Source organism: Agrilus planipennis, unplaced genomic scaffold, assembly GCF_000699045.2.
Source record: "Agrilus planipennis isolate EAB-ADULT unplaced genomic scaffold, Apla_2.0 scaffold46, whole genome shotgun sequence".
In the NCBI taxonomy this organism is placed as follows: domain Eukaryota; kingdom Metazoa; phylum Arthropoda; class Insecta; order Coleoptera; family Buprestidae; genus Agrilus; species Agrilus planipennis.
In genome coordinates, this window is record NW_020438933.1 from 950,108 (window position 1) to 973,427 (window position 23,320).

The 23,320-nt window shown below is 32.0% G+C and overlaps 1 protein-coding gene across 1 annotated transcript in view; it reads right to left on the reverse strand.

The window, feature by feature from the left end:
* The window catches only part of LOC108744751 (organic cation transporter protein-like), a 102,488-nt gene extending 79,432 nt beyond the window's left edge, over positions 1 to 23,056 (reverse strand). The window contains exons 1-2 of the mRNA XM_025974253.1: positions 21,961 to 23,056; positions 5,202 to 5,583 (exon numbers count right to left, since the gene is read on the reverse strand). Of these exons, the coding sequence (XP_025830038.1) occupies positions 5,202 to 5,575 (374 nt within the window). The 5' untranslated portion in view covers positions 5,576 to 5,583; positions 21,961 to 23,056. The remainder of the gene's footprint in view (positions 1 to 5,201; positions 5,584 to 21,960) is intronic.
* Positions 23,057 to 23,320: the final 264 nt, after the last annotated feature.

Sequence of the window (23,320 nt, forward strand, 5' to 3'; positions counted from 1 at the left end):
TATCGAAAAGTGTTGTGTGTATTAGTTGGGCGCTGAAATGATAATGAAACATACTTTTCGAACGTTGAAAAAATATGCGGTGGCCTATGATATATAAAATAGGCAATAATATGGCAAGCTGTTTGCAGATGTACCTATATTCATTGGTGACGTCATTGTTTGGTTAGGTAGATTTATGATAGATTGGAGTTTTATTAATAGATAGGCTGAAACTCCTAATGGACATTCGAAAATAATTAAAAAATTTGGAGCTATCCTCTCGTAGCTCATGAAATAATGTTACAAATTCACCCATCAACTGTCTGTTTTCAAGTAGTGGATGAATCCAAAATCTTCTTGTTTTTTGTGTTTTTCTGCGATTATGCCATATCATTAGTAACAACATGCGTTTTTTTTCTTTCGTCCATTTAGATCACGTATCAAAACAAAACTAAACCCGAGGCGAAAAACCGTGTACAGTGTGAACGAAAAGCAAAAAGAAATTACGGCACGGCACGGCACGGTTGCCGTTAGAAAACCGTCTGTGTGAAAGCAGGGTTTTCTGTTGTTGGGGTTGTCGTGTATAATAGTAATACATTGGTTTATATGCAAGCTTTCACACAACACGGTTTGCTGCCGGAGCCGTACACGGCTGCCGGCGCAGCACGGCATGGGGACTGCAACGGCACGGCGCCGTAGCCGTGCACGGCAACAGTAAGACAAGTAAGTGTATAGAAGTATTCACACGTGCTGTGTGTTCACACGGCAAAAATTGTTTTCAGGATCGTTTTTCTCTCTGAATTGTGCAGTTAATAGAAGAAATTATATAGTGTGGCGGATAATAACACCGCTATATTTAAATTAAAACATATATTTGACTAAACATTATATTACACCCTTTGGTAAATAATTAAAAAATTTGGAGCTATCCTCTCGTAGCTCATGAAATAATGTTACAAATTCACCCATCAATTGTCTGTTTGCAAGTGGATGAATCCAAAATCTTCTTGTTTTCTGTGTTTTTCTGCGATTATGCCATATCATTAGTAACAACATGCTTTTTTTTCTTTCGTCCATTTTGGTCACGTATCAAAACAAAACTAAACCCGAAGTAAAAAACCGTGTGCAGTGTGAACGCAAAGCAAAATGAAATTACGGCACGGCACGGTTACCGTTAGAAAACCGTCTGTATGAAAGCAGGGTTAAATGAGGTTTGCACGAAAGAACGATACACAGCACTTTGAACCGTAGGTATCCGCAATGTTCTCTTACCAATTATGGTAAGAAATAGAGCAACCGTTTCAGGCTTATACAGGGTGTGCCGTTTATAATCAATAAAAAAAATTTTAACTTTTTGACACAAAATACAATAAAAAAGTGTTACATTTTGTAATCCATTAATAATTGAACACGCAAATCGCTCTCGTAAATTTCAACGTATAATTTGTTTGAACACGAGCCTGTATTTAGTTGACTAACCCTTCTGTTGTGGTATGATGGAATTTGATTCCCATACTTACATGTCGCTCATTTGATCGGTCGGTTATTCATTTGTCTACCTGGAAACGTGCCGAATGCACTTCTACGTTGTAAACAAGTCAAAGTAAGAAATAAATCAGTACCTATCATAAAGTATTTGGATTGTCTACCGTTAGCTTCAATGCAAAAATAACAACTGTGTATTTGTCGAAATTTATCCCATCTAACTGGAACAACTTTAATTGTACGAAAAGTATTGGGAATGCCAATTCGTAATTTATTCACCGTGGTAATAGGCGACATGTATACCAACTCCTTTTCATGGCCCCATAAATAAAAATTCATTAGTGTCAAATTAGGCACCGAGGTGGCCATGCCACTGGACTAGCTGCCCAACGTCGACAAAACATTCTGGTTAACTGTTATCGTATTTAATTTGTACTGTGTGGAGGTAGTCGATCCTGAAAAAACTACATCGACCCTTACAGGATAATGATCTGTGTACCTACCGTACGCGAAAATATTTCTTGCTGTAGTGCAATTCAGCTAATGCTTCAATAAGCTGTAAGGTCGCACTTTCTATTTGATAATCATAATCAACTTGCCTACGCTTCCTCAGTCCACTCCAGATATCACGAAAACATTATACTACACGCATTATTGTCTGCGGATTTAGTTGCTACCCCTACTGACATAGCCCACATGTTACGCGTGCATTTTCTTCGATTGAACTTGAACTTAACACCATATCTGTTAATTTCATAAAGATAAATGCTCTACGTTCGACAATTTCAATTATTTTTAAATGTTACGCAATGCTTTCAATAGAGTAATACATTAATTAGTAAGGTAGTTAAAAGTCTCTATTGGAAATTTATCGTTACTGTCGAAATTAAAAATCACTGTACCGTGAATTGTTGCGTAATGATTAAGAAAACGGCGTTAATATTTTATCTGATGAGGACAGTGACAGCGAAAACAGCGATGCAGAATACATAGATAACTAAATAAGCGACTCTGAAACTGAGTTGAAGAAGACGCAGAGTTTACTAAGGATGAAGGTTGCCCTGGACGCTTTTGGAATAACATAAGCTAAGCTCCAACAAAAGTAAAACCCCATAATATTTTCAAAATGAAACAGGGCTTGAATCAAAGAGTGAGATTACTGAAAGCGTTTCAGAAGCATTTTTTATTCATTTCTACTAATTTTATAGATATTATTTAAGAAATATGTGATAATAGCGATTAAGGTTCGTGGGAGCTATATTCTAAAAGCACCAGAAGAAGCTGGAGAAGCAAATGATTTAAGAAGTGGGCGAGGAAGATGTACTTCCTGTGTTGACAATTCAAACAAATTCACCAATAAGTGTGAGAGGTGTTGTAAAACTATTTGTAAGATTCATAGGATACTATCAAAAATGAGGGTATAGTTTTCTACGAAAATTTTTTGAAAACTTGATAAACATTTTTTCAGGGTGTCAAATTAATTGCCTCTCTCAGACTGCAAGACAATAACTGTAAACAATTATTGTAAAACGTAATTACTACAATCAAAATATCATTTGACAGCCAGTCACACATATTTTGGTTTACTAAATCATTGAAAAAACACCAAAACACCAGGTCGGTTATAAATAACCCATTTTGGCCTTCGGCATTATTGGAATAATTTTAGACAAATAAAAAAGATGAATTTCAATAATAGATACTATTCAGACAAGTTAATATGACAGTTATTTTTAACAACCTCTAAATTTCTTTTTCTAGAAACTGCTTTTTACATACAATTAGACAAGACCAAATAAAGCGTGACCTACTGGTGATGAAAAGATAGACTACACTGTTTGTATAATCTTGCAAGGAGTATTAATTCATTACTGATTTTAGACTCTGTTTTTGGACTGCAGGTAGTCGGTTTTTGTTTTTATTATTTTGTGTATGAGGTGCCTTCTTTATAAAGACCTTCGCTTAAATAAAAAGAAAGCGGCCACTTCAAAATTAAACTGATTTTCTTTTAAGGCCCACCATAGAAATAAAAAATATGCCCTGTGATATTTACGAAATGAACAACTGAATCCTTGAAACTCGTTTCTGACGTAAGAATTTTTTGTTTTCTATTTAATGACACTGCAGAATCAACAGCAGATGCGTTCGTTAGTGTAAGAAGTGTATACGACCTTCAACCATTATATTGAATAAAATAAAATTAGAAATTGCTTGTTTGTTTTACACTTAACAGTTCTTTTTCTAATGAATAAACAGAACTGGAAAACCTTTCCATAAGAAACCCCCCTTGTATAATTTTTATATTAAATAAATAAGTAATATCCTCTTGAGTACGTGAGCGATTCTTTATCTATCCATTTTTGACCTCATTCCGTGATTTTAACGACCTTGTATAATGGTAAAGATCATTATCAACCATATTCTTCACGCTTTACAATTTACGAGTACTTCGAAGTAATCGAAGTTAACATTTCATACAAATTAATTTCGAACAACATGAAATATTGAAGTGTTGAAATTTTATTCAACGGAAGAATTGATTGAAGAAATCAAACGATTATTCCATTCAATAATATATATAATTGGCAAGTTAAATGATAACACACCTAAAAAAGTTGAGTAGCCATCAGCCTAGTTTCGTCCAAATTAAAAATTAAAGTCGAAATTCCACAGGCAAGAACCAAACAGTCAAACATAAAGCGAACTAAAAACTAGTGAAACCAAACCAAAAAAAAAATATATCAATTTTAAGGAACAAAAATCTTTATGAGTGTCCATTTGGACCAAAGTTCCGATAGCTACTAAAGATTGTAAAATTTTTGTCAAAATTATAGGAAAATCACTAAGGTTAGTGATAAACAATTTTAAAAAAGTAATAGGTACAGTTGGATTCACAATATATGTAGGAGTTCAGAAATAATATTAAAACAAATTATAGAAAAGCAAAATTTTATTACAAGGTAGGAAAAAGTTATAAAGTTTTAATGAAATTATTCATATGTGGGGCAGGGAAGTAGGAAAAGAAAAAATAAAATGAACAACGGTAAAAAAATTATTATTTAATTAATGTAGAGAATTTTGTCGTATATAATGCTGATACTTTCTTAGGTATGTTATCCTCATTTATTGTCAATCGTTTTCCTTTTTTATCTTTAAACTGTTTTTCTTCTCTTAATTTTTAACGGTAATAATTGCTTTTGTACAATTCACGTTTTTTTTTTGAGAATTTAACTTTGTTGGATTAAAAAAAAACCCAAAAAATTTTTCGGGTCGAAACTTCTCCTGTTCTTCAAATATATGTTTTATTGAATGTAATAATCGTTTGATTTCTTCATCCAATAACATGAAATATTATTGCATCATTATAGTAAAGATAGCAACATGCGATGTAATATTTCCTAACCACCTGAGGATGTTAATATTTGCGTTAGTGAAACGTCTAAAGATAAAATAATTCTTTAGGGCAATATGTTATTGTACGATTGGAGAATTTATATTTTAACACATTCATGAATAAGAACTTATCTTCATAAGGTATTTTTTCTAATTTATGTGAATGATATAAAACTGCTAGTATTACTTATCAAAATAACGTAATTGTTAATGCTAACATTAATTGCTAACTTTACTGACGTATATAATTTACATTACAATGCTGCTTTGTTGAAAAATTACAATACTTTGGCTGACAGGGTAGAGAACAAAATAAGTTGATAGGTGGGAAATAATTTTCTTACCTTTGTTCTTGTGTAAAGTTTTGCAGTTCAGGAACCCAACACCAATATTGCTCAGGAGTTATTGTTATAAATATCTGATTGAAGTAAACCCAGGCCACGAAAGTCGCAAACGGTATCATGAGCAAGAACAAAATTTTCTGGTATCGACCAAATTCGCCGATGTAGGGCAAAAGTTCATCGAATTCTATATAGTGTTGTTCTTCATCGTTCGCATTATCGAAAACCTTTTTATTGGGTATTTCCGACGGTTTTTCCTTGTTCCTCAAACAACTACTATTATCGTATGTGTTATTTGTCACCGTCATTTCTATAGGATATTGACTTTTTTGCTCTGGTTCTTTTCTTCCATTCTCAAATTTTTCCTGAGGTGGCATGATGTTTTCTGTAATAAATTGAATAAAAACATTGTAATTAAGTTGTCAACAAACTAATTTACCACAATACATTTTTTATAACATTACTGAACATTAGAAATCAAACTATGAATTTTGCAGGTGTAAACTTGTTTGTATTACCAATCAACAATGTTTGGCTACCTGCAAGGCCTGCATATATTATTATTTTGCAAAACAATTCTTACTGGTAAAGAGAAAGCAATTCAAAATGCAGGGTAGCAAGCTTGCAAACATTCATAACACTCAGCATGAATATATATTTAAGAGGAAATAATTTTTAAGAGACACAACATTATATGAAGGAAGAGAACAAACTATTGGAGGAGAGGAGAAAACTGCAAGAGTTAGTGAACTTAGAGAGAAAGAAGGGCAAAAACTAAAAATATAGTGTGATAAAGTGGTCATACAAAAACCCAATAGTAAAAGGTTACTTTTCATTTCGCTGTTATACAACTCTCAACCACAGGGCGAGACTAATACACAAGTCAATGAAAAGAACAAAATAATAAAAACACACTTATTTATGAGAAGATTGAGCAGTATATCAAAAGGTGTCCTGAAACCAAGCATGTTAAATTTTCTAGTCAACAAAAAAGCTAATAATACAACACCCAAGCAGGACATTGAAAACAGAGACAATAACTTGTAACAATCAAGGACATCCTCACGCATGGATTATATAAACGAACCAATTCAAACAAGCAACAATAAACATCTTCCAACCCGGTTGGTCTCCGTGGAAGGTTATAATCATAACTCTCCAAATTAGATCTGACAGAAGCACTAAAAAATATAAATTTCGATATAATTGGACTATCGGAAACAAGATGCCTGGGTACAGAAATAAAAATAATATGCAAATTGTATACTCTGTCAATAAGGACTCACACAGGGGCAATATGGATTCGGTTTTTTAATAAACCGGAATAAAGAAAAATTTAGAAAGCTTCAATGGCATCTTTAAGGGTCACATTACTAAACCTAAAAATGCAGAACAATAAAATGTCGCTTATACAAGTGTATGCGCTCGCAGGAGCAGCAAATGATGGAGACATTGAAACTTTCCATGTAAACTTGTATAAAGCGCTGGACCTTGCAAATAATTCGTATATAATTATGGGCGATTTAAATGCTAAAGTAAGTCAACCTAGAGCTAAAGAATACCTGATAATGAAATTAAACGGATACGGCGAAGGAAACTCGAGAGGTCAACGATATATTGACTTCGCACTCGAAAATAAAATAGCAATCTTAAATATATACACGATAAAATATTAAGGTAGTACTCTCGTTACTACAAGTGATCTGTATTATTTGACTTTCGTAGTGCATTACATTTGACTACGCCACGTAAAAGCAAAAGAGACAGAAGTATGCCTACAGTAACTCTGCTCGTGTTCGCCGGTCTTATTAATAACACTGATATATAACAGCCGTCTCTACTTACAAGCCGTACTGCAGGTTTACTTGGCAACACTGTGGGAATCCCAGGATTTCCCAGTTAATGAGAGTTACTACTAATACATTGGTTGTTGTGTTTCTTTCGTTCTATAATATTTTAATTTTAGTGGAAATATCGTGCAATAAATGTGCAATAAGGATGCTTATAGTGTGTTTTAGTGATTAATACTTTTGGATACAGTTTTTAATTGCAGAAGGTAATATTAACTATTAAGTGAAAGAAGTGAAAATGTTTTAGATCAGATTGTGTGTTTTAGTTGTAAATTTTCTGGTTTATTTTTTAACAAAATGCCTCGTTGTTCTTGTGTTCCCAGTTGCAATTCAAATTATAAATTGTTTTTAAAATGTAAGTATGTCTATATTTTTATTCCCAAAAAAAAGATGAAATGCGAAATGAATGCATGTGCTATACCTCGCGGATTGGACTCTATGAAAATATTCTGCAGTTTAGATACATTTAAAAAAGTATCCACTGCCGGTAATGTTTTGAATATGTTTTTAACATATCCTAAATTACCAGAGAATGATGAAACAGAAATTTAGATTGTTGAAAATTCACCCATAAACATTAGTCAGTTTATTGAAATTTTAAATTCCGATTATTTAATGAATTGTGATTTAGATGACTGCTTAAAATTTCACGATATGCAGTTCATTCTGCTCGTAAAAAGATAACTTGCAACAATTGTGTTTCGCTCATAATAAACAATCAAGGCTCTTGCGTTGGAGATATTTATTTTGATTATTTACAAAGGGGAGGACTTTCTGTTCCAACTGATAATATAAGTATAGTTTTTTTTTTCACATTTATGCCATTCTTGAAGAAATAAGTAATAACGAAAATCTGCAGACACAATGTTTATACGGGCTGAAAACCAAAAACCAATTTTAGGAAAATTAACTATTTTCAAAAATATGTAGTCGTGGAAAACACTATAGAGATATACTCTTCCAAATTTTATCTTCTTTTGCTAATGTTTTGCTTAATGATTACGTTAAAATTATGAATTATAGAAAACAAGAGTCCCGCCACTCCAATTCAAATTCAGCTAACTGTAAGACAGCAAAAATCCGTAAATTAGAAAAGTTCAAATTGTAATTAATTTTTTCTAATGGGATGACGGGGCTATTGGCGAACCCCAAAAAAAAGGTAACGCGCCTTGGAAATACCTCAATGGTGGTGTGGAAATTTGCCTTAATAATATTACAATTATCGAGATTGTTCAGAGTCAAGACCGTTCTTTTTGATGGAGGTCATAAATGCAGTTTTTAGAATGTTTTGCAAATTTACAGGCGGCGATGATATTTATTTGATAGTAGACCCTTCGAGGGAGGTTAAATTAGTTTATGGAGGTAACGGTTTAAAAAGGATCCGTTACGATCCCTAATACAGTTTCATTTTTATTATGGGGTGTTTATTTTATGAGTTTAACGTTTAGAAAGTGCCGTTTGTTAATATTTAAAGTAGCCGATTTTTCGCAGGTTGTAAACATCCCTCTTTTCAACATTTTATGTTTCAATGCCCCGCCTTGTACGTCTCCACAGAGTTATTTTAAAGGGTTAATCACCAATGGTGACATTCGTCACATCCTTGGCATTTGTTCCTAGTTTTAAGTTAGATATAAGATGTGAACAAGGACTTCAAAAAGCACTTGAACCAGGAGACTTGCACTTGTACAATCATTACTAATCAATCGTTGGAGGTACTCCGTAGATATTCGTAAATATATACTTAATAGGCAACTTCGCTGCAAGACTTTAATTATTGTACCTTCCACCTCAGAATTAAACAACATGCCTTATTAATTTAACGCGTGTGCTGATATTACCCTTAAAATAGTAAGTTCTTGAATATTTGCCTGTAAAATTTAACATAGATGAAATTCATTTAGGTGCCTATCAATGTTTACCTAATCTATTGTCTTTTCTATATTGTTCTTAATACCTACATGTTGAAGTATATTTTAAATAACGTCACATAATGTCAGTGATGAACAAATGCTAGTTATTTATCAATTTAATTCATTTTTATCGTAATGGGTGTCTAGTTTTCTTCTTAATAGTTAATTTGTTAAACCCACGAACTTTACAATATGTTTGCAACGAACTATTGTACTGTACAAATAAATACATATAATTGGGGAAATAAATCAGCTTTGGCAAGGAGAGCAACTTAATGCTTGTCAGACCTGAAAATACACAGTCAAAATGAAGAAAAAAATAATCGCGTGTCAAAGACACCTTGAAGAAAGTTTGCTAAAAATTAAGAAAATTAAAAGATGCTGCCCATGCTCCAAACTATGCCCAAAAAATTAAATGGAGATGAGCGAACTAACAAGACGAGCGATGCACCAAAAGAGTGACACTTTGGAGAGGCCCAAATGGAAAATGCTACATAAGGAGATGGTTTACGAGATGGGCTGACAATATAACCAAAACGGCTGGTCCGGGCTGTATACAAACAGATCAAGATAGAAAAAAATGGGTTTCTTTGGAGAAGGCCTTCACTTGCGGAGGGGTTCTTGCAGATTAAACAAATAAGTATGTAATTAAGGTATAGATTTATTTAAATAAATCAAAATATAAAAGATAAGAATAGTATAATAATAGAATTAACTTTAGCAATTTTTTTTTCATTTATCTTTTGTTCAAGAAATAAAAGGCTTTTTAATTTTAACTTAACTTTTTGACTGATTTTAGGTATCTAGGAAGTTAGATAAGTCAGAACGGAAGGAGTAGTAGGGATATAAAGTAGATGATAACGCAGGGTCGAGTCGCCTTCAATTAAAAGAAGTCACTTCTAAAGGCATATGTTTGGAGCACGGCGATGTACGTGTGCTGCGGAAAAGAAAAGGTTACAAACGTTCGAAATGTGGTGTTACCCGCAAATGATAACACGGACAGAGAAGGTTAGAAATGAAGAGGTGTTAGAGAGAATAGAGAACAGAGTTAATGAAAGTTAATAAAAAATAGGCGAGATGGGTCGGTAGGACACCTTCTTAGGCATGAAGGTCTAGTCAAAGCCATACTAGAAGCAGAAACAGGAGTTAAGAGGAGAAGAGGTAAACCTACATTAGATTACTGCTAGCAAATAGTTAAGATTGTGGGATGTTCTAGTTTTAGGGAAATACGAAGATTAGCTTAGGATAGGAAGGAGTGGAGGTGCATGTCCAAACAGTTTTAGGACTGACGACCTTATAATGATGAATCTAAAAATATAACTACAATGTTACTTAATAGTAGGATTAGTGAGCAAACAAACAAACCGTTAAACCATTAAAATAGAATAAATATTATAGCATATGCTGAGAAGTTTTCCAACAGCGCATTGCTTCAATGAGAGTGCTATTTTTTGAGTTTTACTTGTTAACACTACACACCGCTACACATGATGTTTAGACACCCATTACGATAAAAATTATTTAAATTATTAAGTAACTAACATTTGTTCATCATGATAGTATGTGATTTTACTTAAAATACACTTTAACAGGTAGGTAGAAAAGATAATAGATTACGTAAACATTAATAAGGAATGCCATCTCAATGGTTGTAATTTTATCAAGGCAAATTTCTACACCACCATTAAGGTATTGCCAAGGCGCGTTACCTTTTTTTGGTGGGTTTGCCAATAGCCCTATCATCCCATTAGAAATAATGTTAATAATTAGAAAATATGTTTCCTAAATACTTCTCATTACTATCTATTTTTTTTATTTCGAATTTGTTTTATTTAATCAAGTAAAATGTCAAGATTTTTAACAAAGTAAAATATTCCGACTGTTCATTATTTAAAATAATAAATGACTCATTCAATTGTTCCTAACATACATCCAAATGTTTATGAAAATGATGTTCTGAATTTTCACTTTCGTTTCTACAGAAATAACATCTAGCCAGCAAATTTTCTAAGTGAGACCATCTCGATAATTTCATATCAACAGGGAGCAACCACTTTAAGTCTTTGAAATCTACTTTCATACTATCGTCAATAAAATTATTTGAGCAGTAAGTACCAAAATTACGTTTTCGAAGTTTAAATTATAAAAGTACATTTTAGATTTTGAAAATTTAATATTCCAATGTTCAAATATTTAAATATTTCTGGAATAATGATTGATTAATTCTGAAAAAATCTTTCATGATATCAGCATTTTTCAAAGTTTTGTATTTTAACAGCTTGATTTTCTAATATATTTTGTCAACGTTCTGCAGGATTTCTACTTTTTTGTTTCTTGCGTCGAAAGTTAGTTTGGTAAATTTGAAAAACGACAAGGAACTGCACTCCCTCGTCATTTTAGATATGTTAAAGGCACATTCAAAACATTACCGGCAGTGGATACTTTTTTTACCTTTTTTATAACGTCATTTTCGTTAAAGTGAGTTATGCATCTTTATTGCACGATATATCCACTAAAATTAAAATGTTATAGAACAACGAAAGAAACACAATCAATGTATTAGCTGTAATTTTCATTAACTGGGAAATCCTGGAACTCCCACAGTGTTGCGAAATGAACCTTCAGCACGGTTTGTAAGTAGAGACGGCTGTGATTATAGGCAGGTAAATATACACGTATTATTATAGCGACTGGGCCTACCTTTAGATTAAACTGCAATTAGTTTATACCATATGTAGGTATATAAAATTTAAATTTTTGATTATTGACATACAAAATTAATTTAGTTCATATTTTCTTTAGTTTTATTGAATTTAATCATCCCGTTTATTATAACTATAATCTTGATAAAGCGAGTACTGCCTTAACATGAACGTACGTAAAATTAATTTTAAATTGGAATTAAAGCACCATAGGTATTATGCTATTGCCTGAAGTTACTAATGGTTTTTCCTAAACACTTTACACAGCGACGTACTTAATTACTCTAATAATAATAATACGTAGAAGGTTTTAAATCAGACATCAATAATGATAAGTTTTAAAAAACACCGATAATTTTGACCTCAAAATCTTATCTGGGTCTGATAAACCAGTCTCCCTTTCCTTCAGATGGCGCTGCTTTGTAATAATTTCTATTGTAGTGAATAAACCTGAAGGTTACCAGCTTTTTCCTATGAAATAGCTTATAAGAATTTATTAAACAAGTATCGAGTCATCTAATTAAAGAAATAGCAGAAATGAGATATTTCCCAAGCGGAGAAATGAACACGTGAGTGATTAAGTTACCAGGGTTTTTTCTGTGCCTTTAATGAATAAAAATCCTATAAAGTACGTTTTCCTACTTTCGCGATCTGTTATGAATGATTATATACACAAAACAAGAAAGTAGATTTAACCAAATGTTTTGAGGTGAAATAAAATTTGAAAATGGAGAAAAAAAGAACAAAAATATACCACCAGTAATAGTCTGAAATCCAGTATTATCGACTAAAGACGACTAGTGTGTGCTTCGACAAACAACTAATGAATATTTGATATAAAAGCAGTCTGCTCAATAACCGTTAGCGATACAGAATTTCAGTTAAACAAGGGCGCCTAATTACAGAGGATTTACCAGAGTTATTTAAGAGTCAGACTGGTTGAATAATCTTATTTTTCTTAACTGGCTATGACTTTATTTGTTTGATTGCTTATGGGCTATAAAAGGTATAAATGTAAAAGAAGATATTAAAAAAAATATAATGATCACATGACACGTCGTGAATGTTGGCTTCTACCGTAACCTTAAGCATATTTGTCAAAAAATAAATTCCTAAATTTAAAAGAAGAATGTACCACACTAATCGCGAAAATAAATTGGACCTGCATCTGTACCACTCGGTCAGCAATGCTTTTTGCAAGCTGTTTACAGAGAATTCGTATTGCTACGTTTAGACATGTGATCGAAGGCGACGATATGACTAATGTCGTAAGTACAGCCCATTTCAATTTGTTTGAATTGTGGCCTTGAAGAAATATGCGCGAAGATAGAAAGAATACACACTAGGCGTGAGCAAGACAGAAATAGTTGGAACAAGCTTGAACGAGCAGAGCTCTCGATGGGCGGTCTTAGGAGATCGTCTATAAATGTACAGTATTAGACGAAAATGTTTAGCAATTTCTTAAAATAAAAATTATATAAATTAACAATACAAAACAAAGCAAAAGTTTTATAGGTGTGTAGAGCGTTAATTTAATTCACTTGTTACTATTTTTGACTAAATATGCTTTTGAATAAAGCATATTTTTAAATTTTAACGAGGCAGTTTAAATAATTTTGCAAATGGTACTGTACACTTTTGTCTAGCTCTCTCTCGATGATAGGGGAAGAAATGAGCTACGCAGACAAATATGATTGAATTTGGAATTATGCTACGGCGCATCCTAATAAAGGGTAGGGGCATATTTCCAACTTCTTGAAACGAACAGTAGCAGTAATTACGACTTTGTAGTGTTTCTGAAATAGGTGGCAAGTTTTGAAAGGTGTTAATTAGATCCAATAGGGAATCGCATGGTGAGTAAAGCAGCGTGATAGAGGTACAAAATTTGTAAGGAAACCAGGACTTATTTAAGCCGGTTCTGCGTGTGAGTTGGCAACACAGGTATTAGTACAGAGAGTTGCAATAACAACTAAGCAACTACATTGATAAAGAACGTAAACAGTGTCGCTTGTGGAAGGAACAATAACGTAAATACCAACAGCTTACTACTACACACATAAATATCTTTACGGTCATTCCATCATGATAAAAATTAATTAAATAAACATTTTTGTGCACGTCAAAATGATATTAAGCACACCGAAGAAAAATTAAATTAAAAAAAAAATTGTAACAATTATGTACTTTTCTACAAAAATAAGAAACATTAATGCTTAATATCCGTACGAATTTCTAAGGAACTAAAATCAACTATACATACTTCATGAAATCGAAAATTTGCCAAAGAAATAGAGATTATATATAACTTGTAATTATTTAAGAATACAACTATCAACTTAACATTTTGCAAGAGTTGAAACAGGATGGAAATATGGACAGCTAATTCGTGGGATAATTTGTGTTCTTTTGAATATGTAAATTTCCCAAGCATCAATTTCTGGTCTGCAAGAGACTTTTTTGATTAATTTTAAACATTGAGGGCATATAGCGTGGTTTGCTTTAAAAATATGCTGGACTTGTCTCTGCAATTTAATCTGAAGTATGCAATAAGTATGTTCTTTATATATTACTATGGTTGACCCTTTCCTTTGTCCAATGTATTTAAGTTTATCATGTTTACAGTTTACTTCGTAGATCATTTTCTAATTTATTTTTAGCGTTTCCTAAAAGATTTTTATTTCTGGGCATTATTTGTTTTCAAAATTGTCATGAAATTAAATTCATTAAAAAATTCACCTATTTTATAAAATGATGACATTAAGAACTTTGTTTGGTTAAGAAAATAAAAAATAATTTTTTATTTCTTTGCTCTGGTTGACTAATGTCACCCATTCTACTTTTTTTTAATTTATGTATGGTTTTATTAACGAAAATTTAGAATAAGTAATTGTAGAAAATCTTATTTTTAATATCTTAAGAAAAATTTTGTTGTGTAGGTACTATTGCGACATATCGCTTCGTTTCATACCTACGTATTCGTTTTCAAAAAAGGGTATCTGTAAGATTCGTATTTAATTAATTGACATTGCTAAGTTAATAATTATTATAGCCCTCAGAAAGATTGTAAATAATGAACGAAATGCTGGTTATGATCACGCAATGTTAAATAAATCTTCACCTTTCAACTGCTTTTTCGAGTTCATATTTATTTTTATAAAATTTCTGCTCGGTGTTAGATATGCAACATAATGTAAGTCTCAAATATTCAAGGATTTTATCATTATTATTGTTGTTATTTATTAAATGTGTCTAAATACTGTAAAGATATAAAGACAAGAACGGTAGGAAGCAAAAACAAACATTAAACAAAAGTATTTTCAATTTTGAATCGTAATAAAAATAATAAGTGAACCAAATATTTAATTACCAAACTGTCAGTACAGAAGTTTGACTGACAACAATTAACTCGTATTATTTGTCTTGATATTTTCCTAAGAATTTCACAGCCATCTTCGTAAAAAATTAAACGAGTTTAGTTGCTTTCGCAAAGAACAGTAAATAATTTAAAAACTAGAGGAGCGAGAGAGTATAGGGAATCGTAGTACCATTCGAAAGAGAACAAAATTTTGCATTATGCTATAAAAATACGTACCCGGTGTTTTATTTGATTATTTACGATTGCTTGAAGTTAATCACTTTGAAAGTATGGACGGGTAGCTATCCCTTCTCAGAATATTGTTGCTCAAGCTTTCATACTGTAGAAATGCTTTTTCGCTACCCACTGCTCTGTGCTATTTTTTTTAAATATTAATATCTCGAAAACGGTCCAAATTTTCAAAAGTCTTATTGAAGTAGTCTATTATAAAAATAATGCTATTACAATATAAAACATAATTATTTATGAAAAAATGACAAAGGTAGTTTGAAATTCGCCAATAGAACAAATACGAAAAACTCTTGTTTCAAATAATATTAAGAATTTTCACATGCTTCTACCTAATTCACTGGACTCACATTCTGCAAGTGATGAGTCCCCGTTTTATACAACAAATTCTATCCTACTTAAAAGTCAAAAACGTACAGCAATTATTGGTATCAACCCAGCTACGACTGCTTTTTTTTTCAAGTTATCAAAACCTGTCACGTCACACTAATTGTCAACACACTGGTGGAAAGCTATAACTATTATTTCATTAAAATAATATAATAGGGGTAGGATGTTATTTATATTTGCTTTTTTCATAAGTTTTTCAATTTTCGCACAAACTTTATATAATAGGTACAGTAATCGTGGTTTTGTTTACATACCCCAAAACAATAATACCGTACGGTACTATGCTATAGTATAATCCGTACATTATATTACATAATCTATTTGGAGATAAAATCTTACTTAATTTTGAACGTATGTATACTAAATATTTAACTCCATTAATAAGTCTAATAATTTGTTTATCCCATCGGATATGACAGTTAACATACACATCCAGATACTTTGTGCTATTAACTATTTTTTATAGTTTGTTTAATAATTTTACATTGAATAAGTTCCTAGCTGCACTGTCACTACAACTACCATAAGTCATACAGACTGTCTTCCCCACATTCAAGGACAATTTGTTGTTAAGCCAATAATTTACATCCATTAATTGTTTGCTGTTGTTTATTCTAATAAATTGCTTTCTATTACTTAAATAACTTCTTATCAACTGCAAGACAGTGCCTCTGAAGCTGTAATCATTTAGTTTTGATAGTAGTATTTCGTGGTTGTGTTAAACGCCTTTGCCAGATCAAGAAAGACAGTTGCAATTGGTTAACTTGTATCAATATAATATTTTATTTCCAAATACGAACTGATAGTTTGATAAAATATTATGATTAATGAAAAATCAGATATTCTTAGGTACGTGAAGTTTAGCAAAATTTGACACCAAAGAAATAGGCCTATAATTATTTGCTTGATGTTTATCGCCGGTATTATAGGTAGGCACTATTTCTGCTATATTGAAGTAGTCTGGACATACACCGGTAGAATAACTTAGATTTATTAAATAAGCCATCGACTTACATATATACGGAGACATAATTTTATTTGAATAACCCCAGTTTCATTTGTAGGTTTTAGGAAGATAGATTTAGGGTTTGATTTTATATGTAAGAAGTAAGTCTACTTCTTGGAATTTAGTTTATCTCTTAGACTAATTTATTGGTTCGCTATCACAACAGCGACACCAGACGCATTAAGTTAAGAGCAGTCGAAAATGAAATGCATGGGACAAGCCCGGGAATAGTACCTGCGGGCATACATTTTGTAAACAAACGTTTGAAGCCAGAAAGCTCAGCTAAGATCTCATCATTTTTAGTGTTTGCGTGGTGTTCCGTTCATGTGGTTTTAAAAAAGAAAGGACTGAATTGCGCTGAATTGTTATAGTTGTGAAAATAACCAACAATTACCGGTGAGTTTACTCACAGAGCATTTCCATGTGTGGAGAGTGTGAGTTTACAGGGTGCTGTTGTGGAGTGTTTGAGCCACACAACGTGTTAAAATCCTTTAATCATTAATTACCTGACGGAGTGCTTGAGCCGTACAGGGTGCCGTTGTGGAGTTACTTTATTTTTACCACTGACCCCGTTGCACCGTGGGTGACAGACACGATGTGATAAATAGTAGTTTTAAACAGAAAAGCTTACTTTGATGAAAGTATATAAAAGAAATTGCATTTAGGCGAACTGGTCGCTCATACTTTTCTTTTGTTCCAGGTATTTCGCACGTCGTATCACATTGTACTGAGGCATCTTCCATTTAACAATCAGTTTTAATTTTGTTTTGTAATATAGTTCCTGTGTATTGCTTTTCCTTTTCTTTTTGATAAATATATTTAACCGTAATTAATATTTTCGGCAGTCTGAAGTAATTTGTACCACATATATTACTAAAATATCATTCTGCCCTCTTTATTTTCTAGTTTTAAGTCTCGCCTTCAACTTTACAGTTATTGCTAATAAAAATCAATTGTTCTATTTACCTTCTAATTTTGTTTTTACCAATTTTTGTATTATGCATTTCCATAGCTTCATGTGTAACAGCTCGTGCAATTTGGGTTGGGGGTTAAGCTTTACATGATTTTCTAATTCGTTCAACTGAATCTTTTTTGTAGTAACCGTCCAAACTATTTTGGTAAAAAAAATCTTGAATTGCGGAAAGCATGTAATCTATCACATTTCAAAATTACTTGAAATGCCTAAATTCTTTGAAAGTATGGGCAGGAAGCTTGTGGGTGTAGCTATCTCTTCTGAAAATATTGTTGCTCTCCCTTTCTTACTGTAAAATAGGCATGCTTTTTTGCCACCTACTGTTATGCGCTACTTTTTTCAAAAAGAATTAATAACTTGAACACCGAAAATTTTAGAAGTAGAAAAGCCTTATGATAGTCTACCTCAAATCATATGTAGAATTCAAAATCGTCATAATATACAGAGTAGTCCAAGTTGATGTCAACTTTCAGTATAATCGGAAGTGCTACATAGATGCCGTTGTTTCAGTTGAGGAGAGTCTATCCAACTACGCTATATTCCAAATTTTCAAAAGTCTTATTGAAGTAGTTTCAGAATTATTATAATGTATATACAGAAACTATAGATAGGTAACTTATACTTTTACACATTAAATTAGATTGTTTTTTCCAACCTGATTTCTAACTTGATCGAACTATAAGTTAAAAAAACAAAAATTTTTTTAGTCTAAAGACGGTTGAGTAAACCGAAACGTAACAAAAAACATAAAGTTGTCTAAAAGACAATATAATTTAAAAGTAACGGTCAGGAATCTAACAGAAATTAACATCCTTTTGGGTATATTAAAATCAAAGTACCTAATATATTCATGCGATTTAGTTGTATTGGTAAAGCTATTAATAAATAGTAAAGTAATGAAAACTATTCGTTGGTTGTATAATAAAGTAACTAAAGGTTAGTTTAACTAAACTAAAATAATTAGATATATAAGAGCACATTAGTATAGAATACTATTTTTTGTTGAAATGGGGTCTATAGTACATTTTACTACTCTAAAGTGTTTTATCCAATGATTTATTTTTGCGTTATAGTTAATTATACAAAAAGTGTAACGACTGCAATATTATATATAAATACATTTTTTTGTGAGTGATGTAACGACTGGCACCTTATCACTATTATAAAAATAATGCTATTACAATATAAAACATAATTATTTATGAAAAAATGACAAAGGTAGTTTGAAATTCGCCAATAGAACAAATACGAAAAACTCTTGTTTCAAATAATATTAAGAATTTTCACATGCTTCTACCTAATTCACTGGACTCACATTCTGCAAGTGATGAGTCCCCGTTTTATACAACAAATTCTATCCTACTTAAAAGTCAAAAACGTACAGCAATTATTGGTATCAACCCAGCTACGACTGCTTTTTTTTTCAAGTTATCAAAACCTGTCACGTCACACTAATTGTCAACACACTGGTGGAAAGCTATAACTATTATTTCATTAAAATAATATAATAGGGGTAGGATGTTATTTATATTTGCTTTTTTCATAAGTTTTTCAATTTTCGCACAAACTTTATATAATAGGTACAGTAATCGTGGTTTTGTTTACATACCCCAAAACAATAATACCGTACGGTACTATGCTATAGTATAATCCGTACATTATATTACATAATCTATTTGGAGATAAAATCTTACTTAATTTTGAACGTATGTATACTAAATATTTAACTCCATTAATAAGTCTAATAATTTGTTTATCCCATCGGATATGACAGTTAACATACACATCCAGATACTTTGTGCTATTAACTATTTTTTATAGTTTGTTTAATAATTTTACATTGAATAAGTTCCTAGCTGCACTGTCACTACAACTACCATAAGTCATACAGACTGTCTTCCCCACATTCAAGGACAATTTGTTGTTAAGCCAATAATTTACATCCATTAATTGTTTGCTGTTGTTTATTCTAATAAATTGCTTTCTATTACTTAAATAACTTCTTATCAACTGCAAGACAGTGCCTCTGAAGCTGTAATCATTTAGTTTTGATAGTAGTATTTCGTGGTTGTGTTAAACGCCTTTGCCAGATCAAGAAAGACAGTTGCAATTGGTTAACTTGTATCAATATAATATTTTATTTCCAAATACGAACTGATAGTTTGATAAAATATTATGATTAATGAAAAATCAGATATTCTTAGGTACGTGAAGTTTAGCAAAATTTGACACCAAAGAAATAGGCCTATAATTATTTGCTTGATGTTTATCGCCGGTATTATAGGTAGGCACTATTTCTGCTATATTGAAGTAGTCTGGACATACACCGGTAGAATAACTTAGATTTATTAAATAAGCCATCGACTTACATATATACGGAGACATAATTTTATTTGAATAACCCCAGTTTCATTTGTAGGTTTTAGGAAGATAGATTTAGGGTTTGATTTTATATGTAAGAAGTAAGTCTACTTCTTGGAATTTAGTTTATCTCTTAGACTAATTTATTGGTTCGCTATCACAACAGCGACACCAGACGCATTAAGTTAAGAGCAGTCGAAAATGAAATGCATGGGACAAGCCCGGGAATAGTACCTGCGGGCATACATTTTGTAAACAAACGTTTGAAGCCAGAAAGCTCAGCTAAGATCTCATCATTTTTAGTGTTTGCGTGGTGTTCCGTTCATGTGGTTTTAAAAAAGAAAGGACTGAATTGCGCTGAATTGTTATAGTTGTGAAAATAACCAACAATTACCGGTGAGTTTACTCACAGAGCATTTCCATGTGTGGAGAGTGTGAGTTTACAGGGTGCTGTTGTGGAGTGTTTGAGCCACACAACGTGTTAAAATCCTTTAATCATTAATTACCTGACGGAGTGCTTGAGCCGTACAGGGTGCCGTTGTGGAGTTACTTTATTTTTACCACTGACCCCGTTGCACCGTGGGTGACAGACACGATGTGATAAATAGTAGTTTTAAACAGAAAAGCTTACTTTGATGAAAGTATATAAAAGAAATTGCATTTAGGCGAACTGGTCGCTCATACTTTTCTTTTGTTCCAGGTATTTCGCACGTCGTATCACANATTTTTTGACTCCATGCATTATATTCTTAATGGTTGAGTACCTATTATTTTGTCTGAATAAAATATATAAAGTAATTCATTTACCAACCGCAAAATACCCACAAGATTTTTTATAAGCTGTTAACAAATAGACTAAAACCTATTAACAAATAGTTATCTGATTAAAGCACTCTTTTCAATTAATTAAATTTTTTTGCGGATATTGTAACAAACGTAATTTTTCTTTCGGAATATGTCTAAGTATTTATAATTTTAAAATCGTAAACTGATGATGGAAACAATTACACTAAAAAACTGTAATAGACTTTCTCCAATTATTTTCAATAGAAACATTTGTACTTATTAACTGTTTATGTTGGCTGCTTTGTATACAGGTACACTACATCACTATATTGAGAAGAAAGTGGAGGGTAAATGGAATGATTTTCAATAGTAAAAATTAAAATAGCTGCAATAATTACTATTTTGGTAAAGTTGATTAGGTACAACGCGAAAAGAAATAGTTCAATAAAATACTTACTTTAGAGTAGGTAGTTAAATTTACTATCGACAATAGTTCAATAAAAAAAATCATNGTAATTGCATTATTATTATAAATCATAGTAATATTTACTTTATACTAACAGTGAATATTATACTCATTTAATAGTAAAAATAATGCCATTAATAAATAGCAATTGGTTAGAATAATGGTACCTATTTATAACTAAAATTCATGAGATCTACCAAAAGTATTTTTCGGAGTTGTCCTTTAGAAATTCTGAAAAATGGTAAAAAAGTAATTTCAAACGGTTTTTTATAATGTAGGGCGGCTAGTTGAGAACCAAATGTATGAATATTCTATTGCATGCAATCATTAAAAGGCGGCATCATCTTTTACGCCGCAGTATACAAAAATTTAGCTATCTTGTCATATAACCAATAAAAGGTAATAAATCGTATAAATGCAATTTAAACAATGAGGGTGTTAACGCTTCAAAAAATAATGGGTGCTGGTTAGCTTAAGTCAGTTTCCAGTGGTAGGAGATATTTTCAGTTAGATATGGTTGAAAAATATATTTTACGCGTTCACCAAATTATTCATCTTAGCTCATACGACACATAAAAAACAATTCGACAAAAGATGTTTAATTTCTGTGCTTGGTGAACGTTTTACTTTACCTACACAAAAACGACTGGTTATTCAATTGATAACAATTTATCTACTTATTGGTTAGTTAGTTGAATTTCTTAAATATTTTACCTTTTGCGGCACAAGTTTCACTGTTATAGAATTTGTTAAAGATGTTGAAAAAATTTCAAATTCACATTAAAAATCACTAACAAATTATGGCAATCGCCACTGGCATTATCTTCTTTATAAATTAGGGGTCGAACGAACTTTCACCTGAAGGCCGAATAACCGATTTATAGTAATTATTATTTAATTGGTCGATAAGTTAGGCTAACCTGGTACCAGGCAATTCCTAACGTTAAACCGCTCGTTCAGCTGACGACTAAAGTTACCGATGAAGACAATGTTGGTTTTTATATTTGTGGTAAAGGTCGCAATGTACGGGGTTCCCTACCTCCAAGGCGTCCGTCATTTCGTAAAATGGCTCCGAATCCAATCACCTCCGATGAACGAAAGTTGATGTCAGAAGCCAGTGGTCAGTTGTAGTAGTCGGTACATTATAAATACATGCGTATTTACCACATATGTATGTTATGTAGGTATACCGTACACTATAAACAGTGAGCAGAATTCATTGTCATTGGAATGGTAATAAGTAATCGGCAGCTGCGATTTCCCGTAGTCAGCTGATTGGCCCGGTATTTCCAGTTAGGTAATGGGACTTTCACCAGATCTTATTCTCTTTCTTTTCTAAGTCAAGTTTGCATGTTACTACATCATGCAATTAAAAAACTGCAACTGATGCTCTCGTGCCTACCAGATGAAGTTTGACTAGAGCACTTGTTACTGCTTTAATCAACTAATCACCTAAGCCTGTACAACTGTCTTTTGTAAAATGAATTTTTCGTGTGTATTTAACCTTAATTTAAATGCTCTATACGTTCTATCGATGTAAATGGCTTCAGAGTCTGCACAGTTTGTTTGGCATACTCCGTTTATTCCACTATGTCTGTTTTATCTTTATTACTAACCAGTAATGTCCTTGAATTTTATTTGTTAACGATTATTGTATCTACGTATGGGCAAATGGGCGTGCCTAAATTCGAAATAATTTTGCCTTTATTTCTGCTTTGAAACGGCTTTTATGCATAATGACACAATACGGGGTTTATTCCAAAATAGCAAAGAAATTAAACTACCTTTTTTTTCAGTATGTCTGTTTTATTTTTGTTATTAAAAAGTACTGTTGTTAAATTTATTGGGTAAAGGTCTAGAGTATCCCCCCACCCCCTTTGGGGTGGGAGCAGAGGGGATTGAAAGAGGAGGTCTTCCTGAGTAAACCACCATAAAAAGTTCGCGGCGGTCACACCCCCATGAAAAGTTCTGTAATTTTCCAATTTTCATACACTATAAAGACTAATAAAATTTAATAGATTACTTATTATTACTAATTAGCCAACATTTATAATATTGATAATTAGTAAAGAGC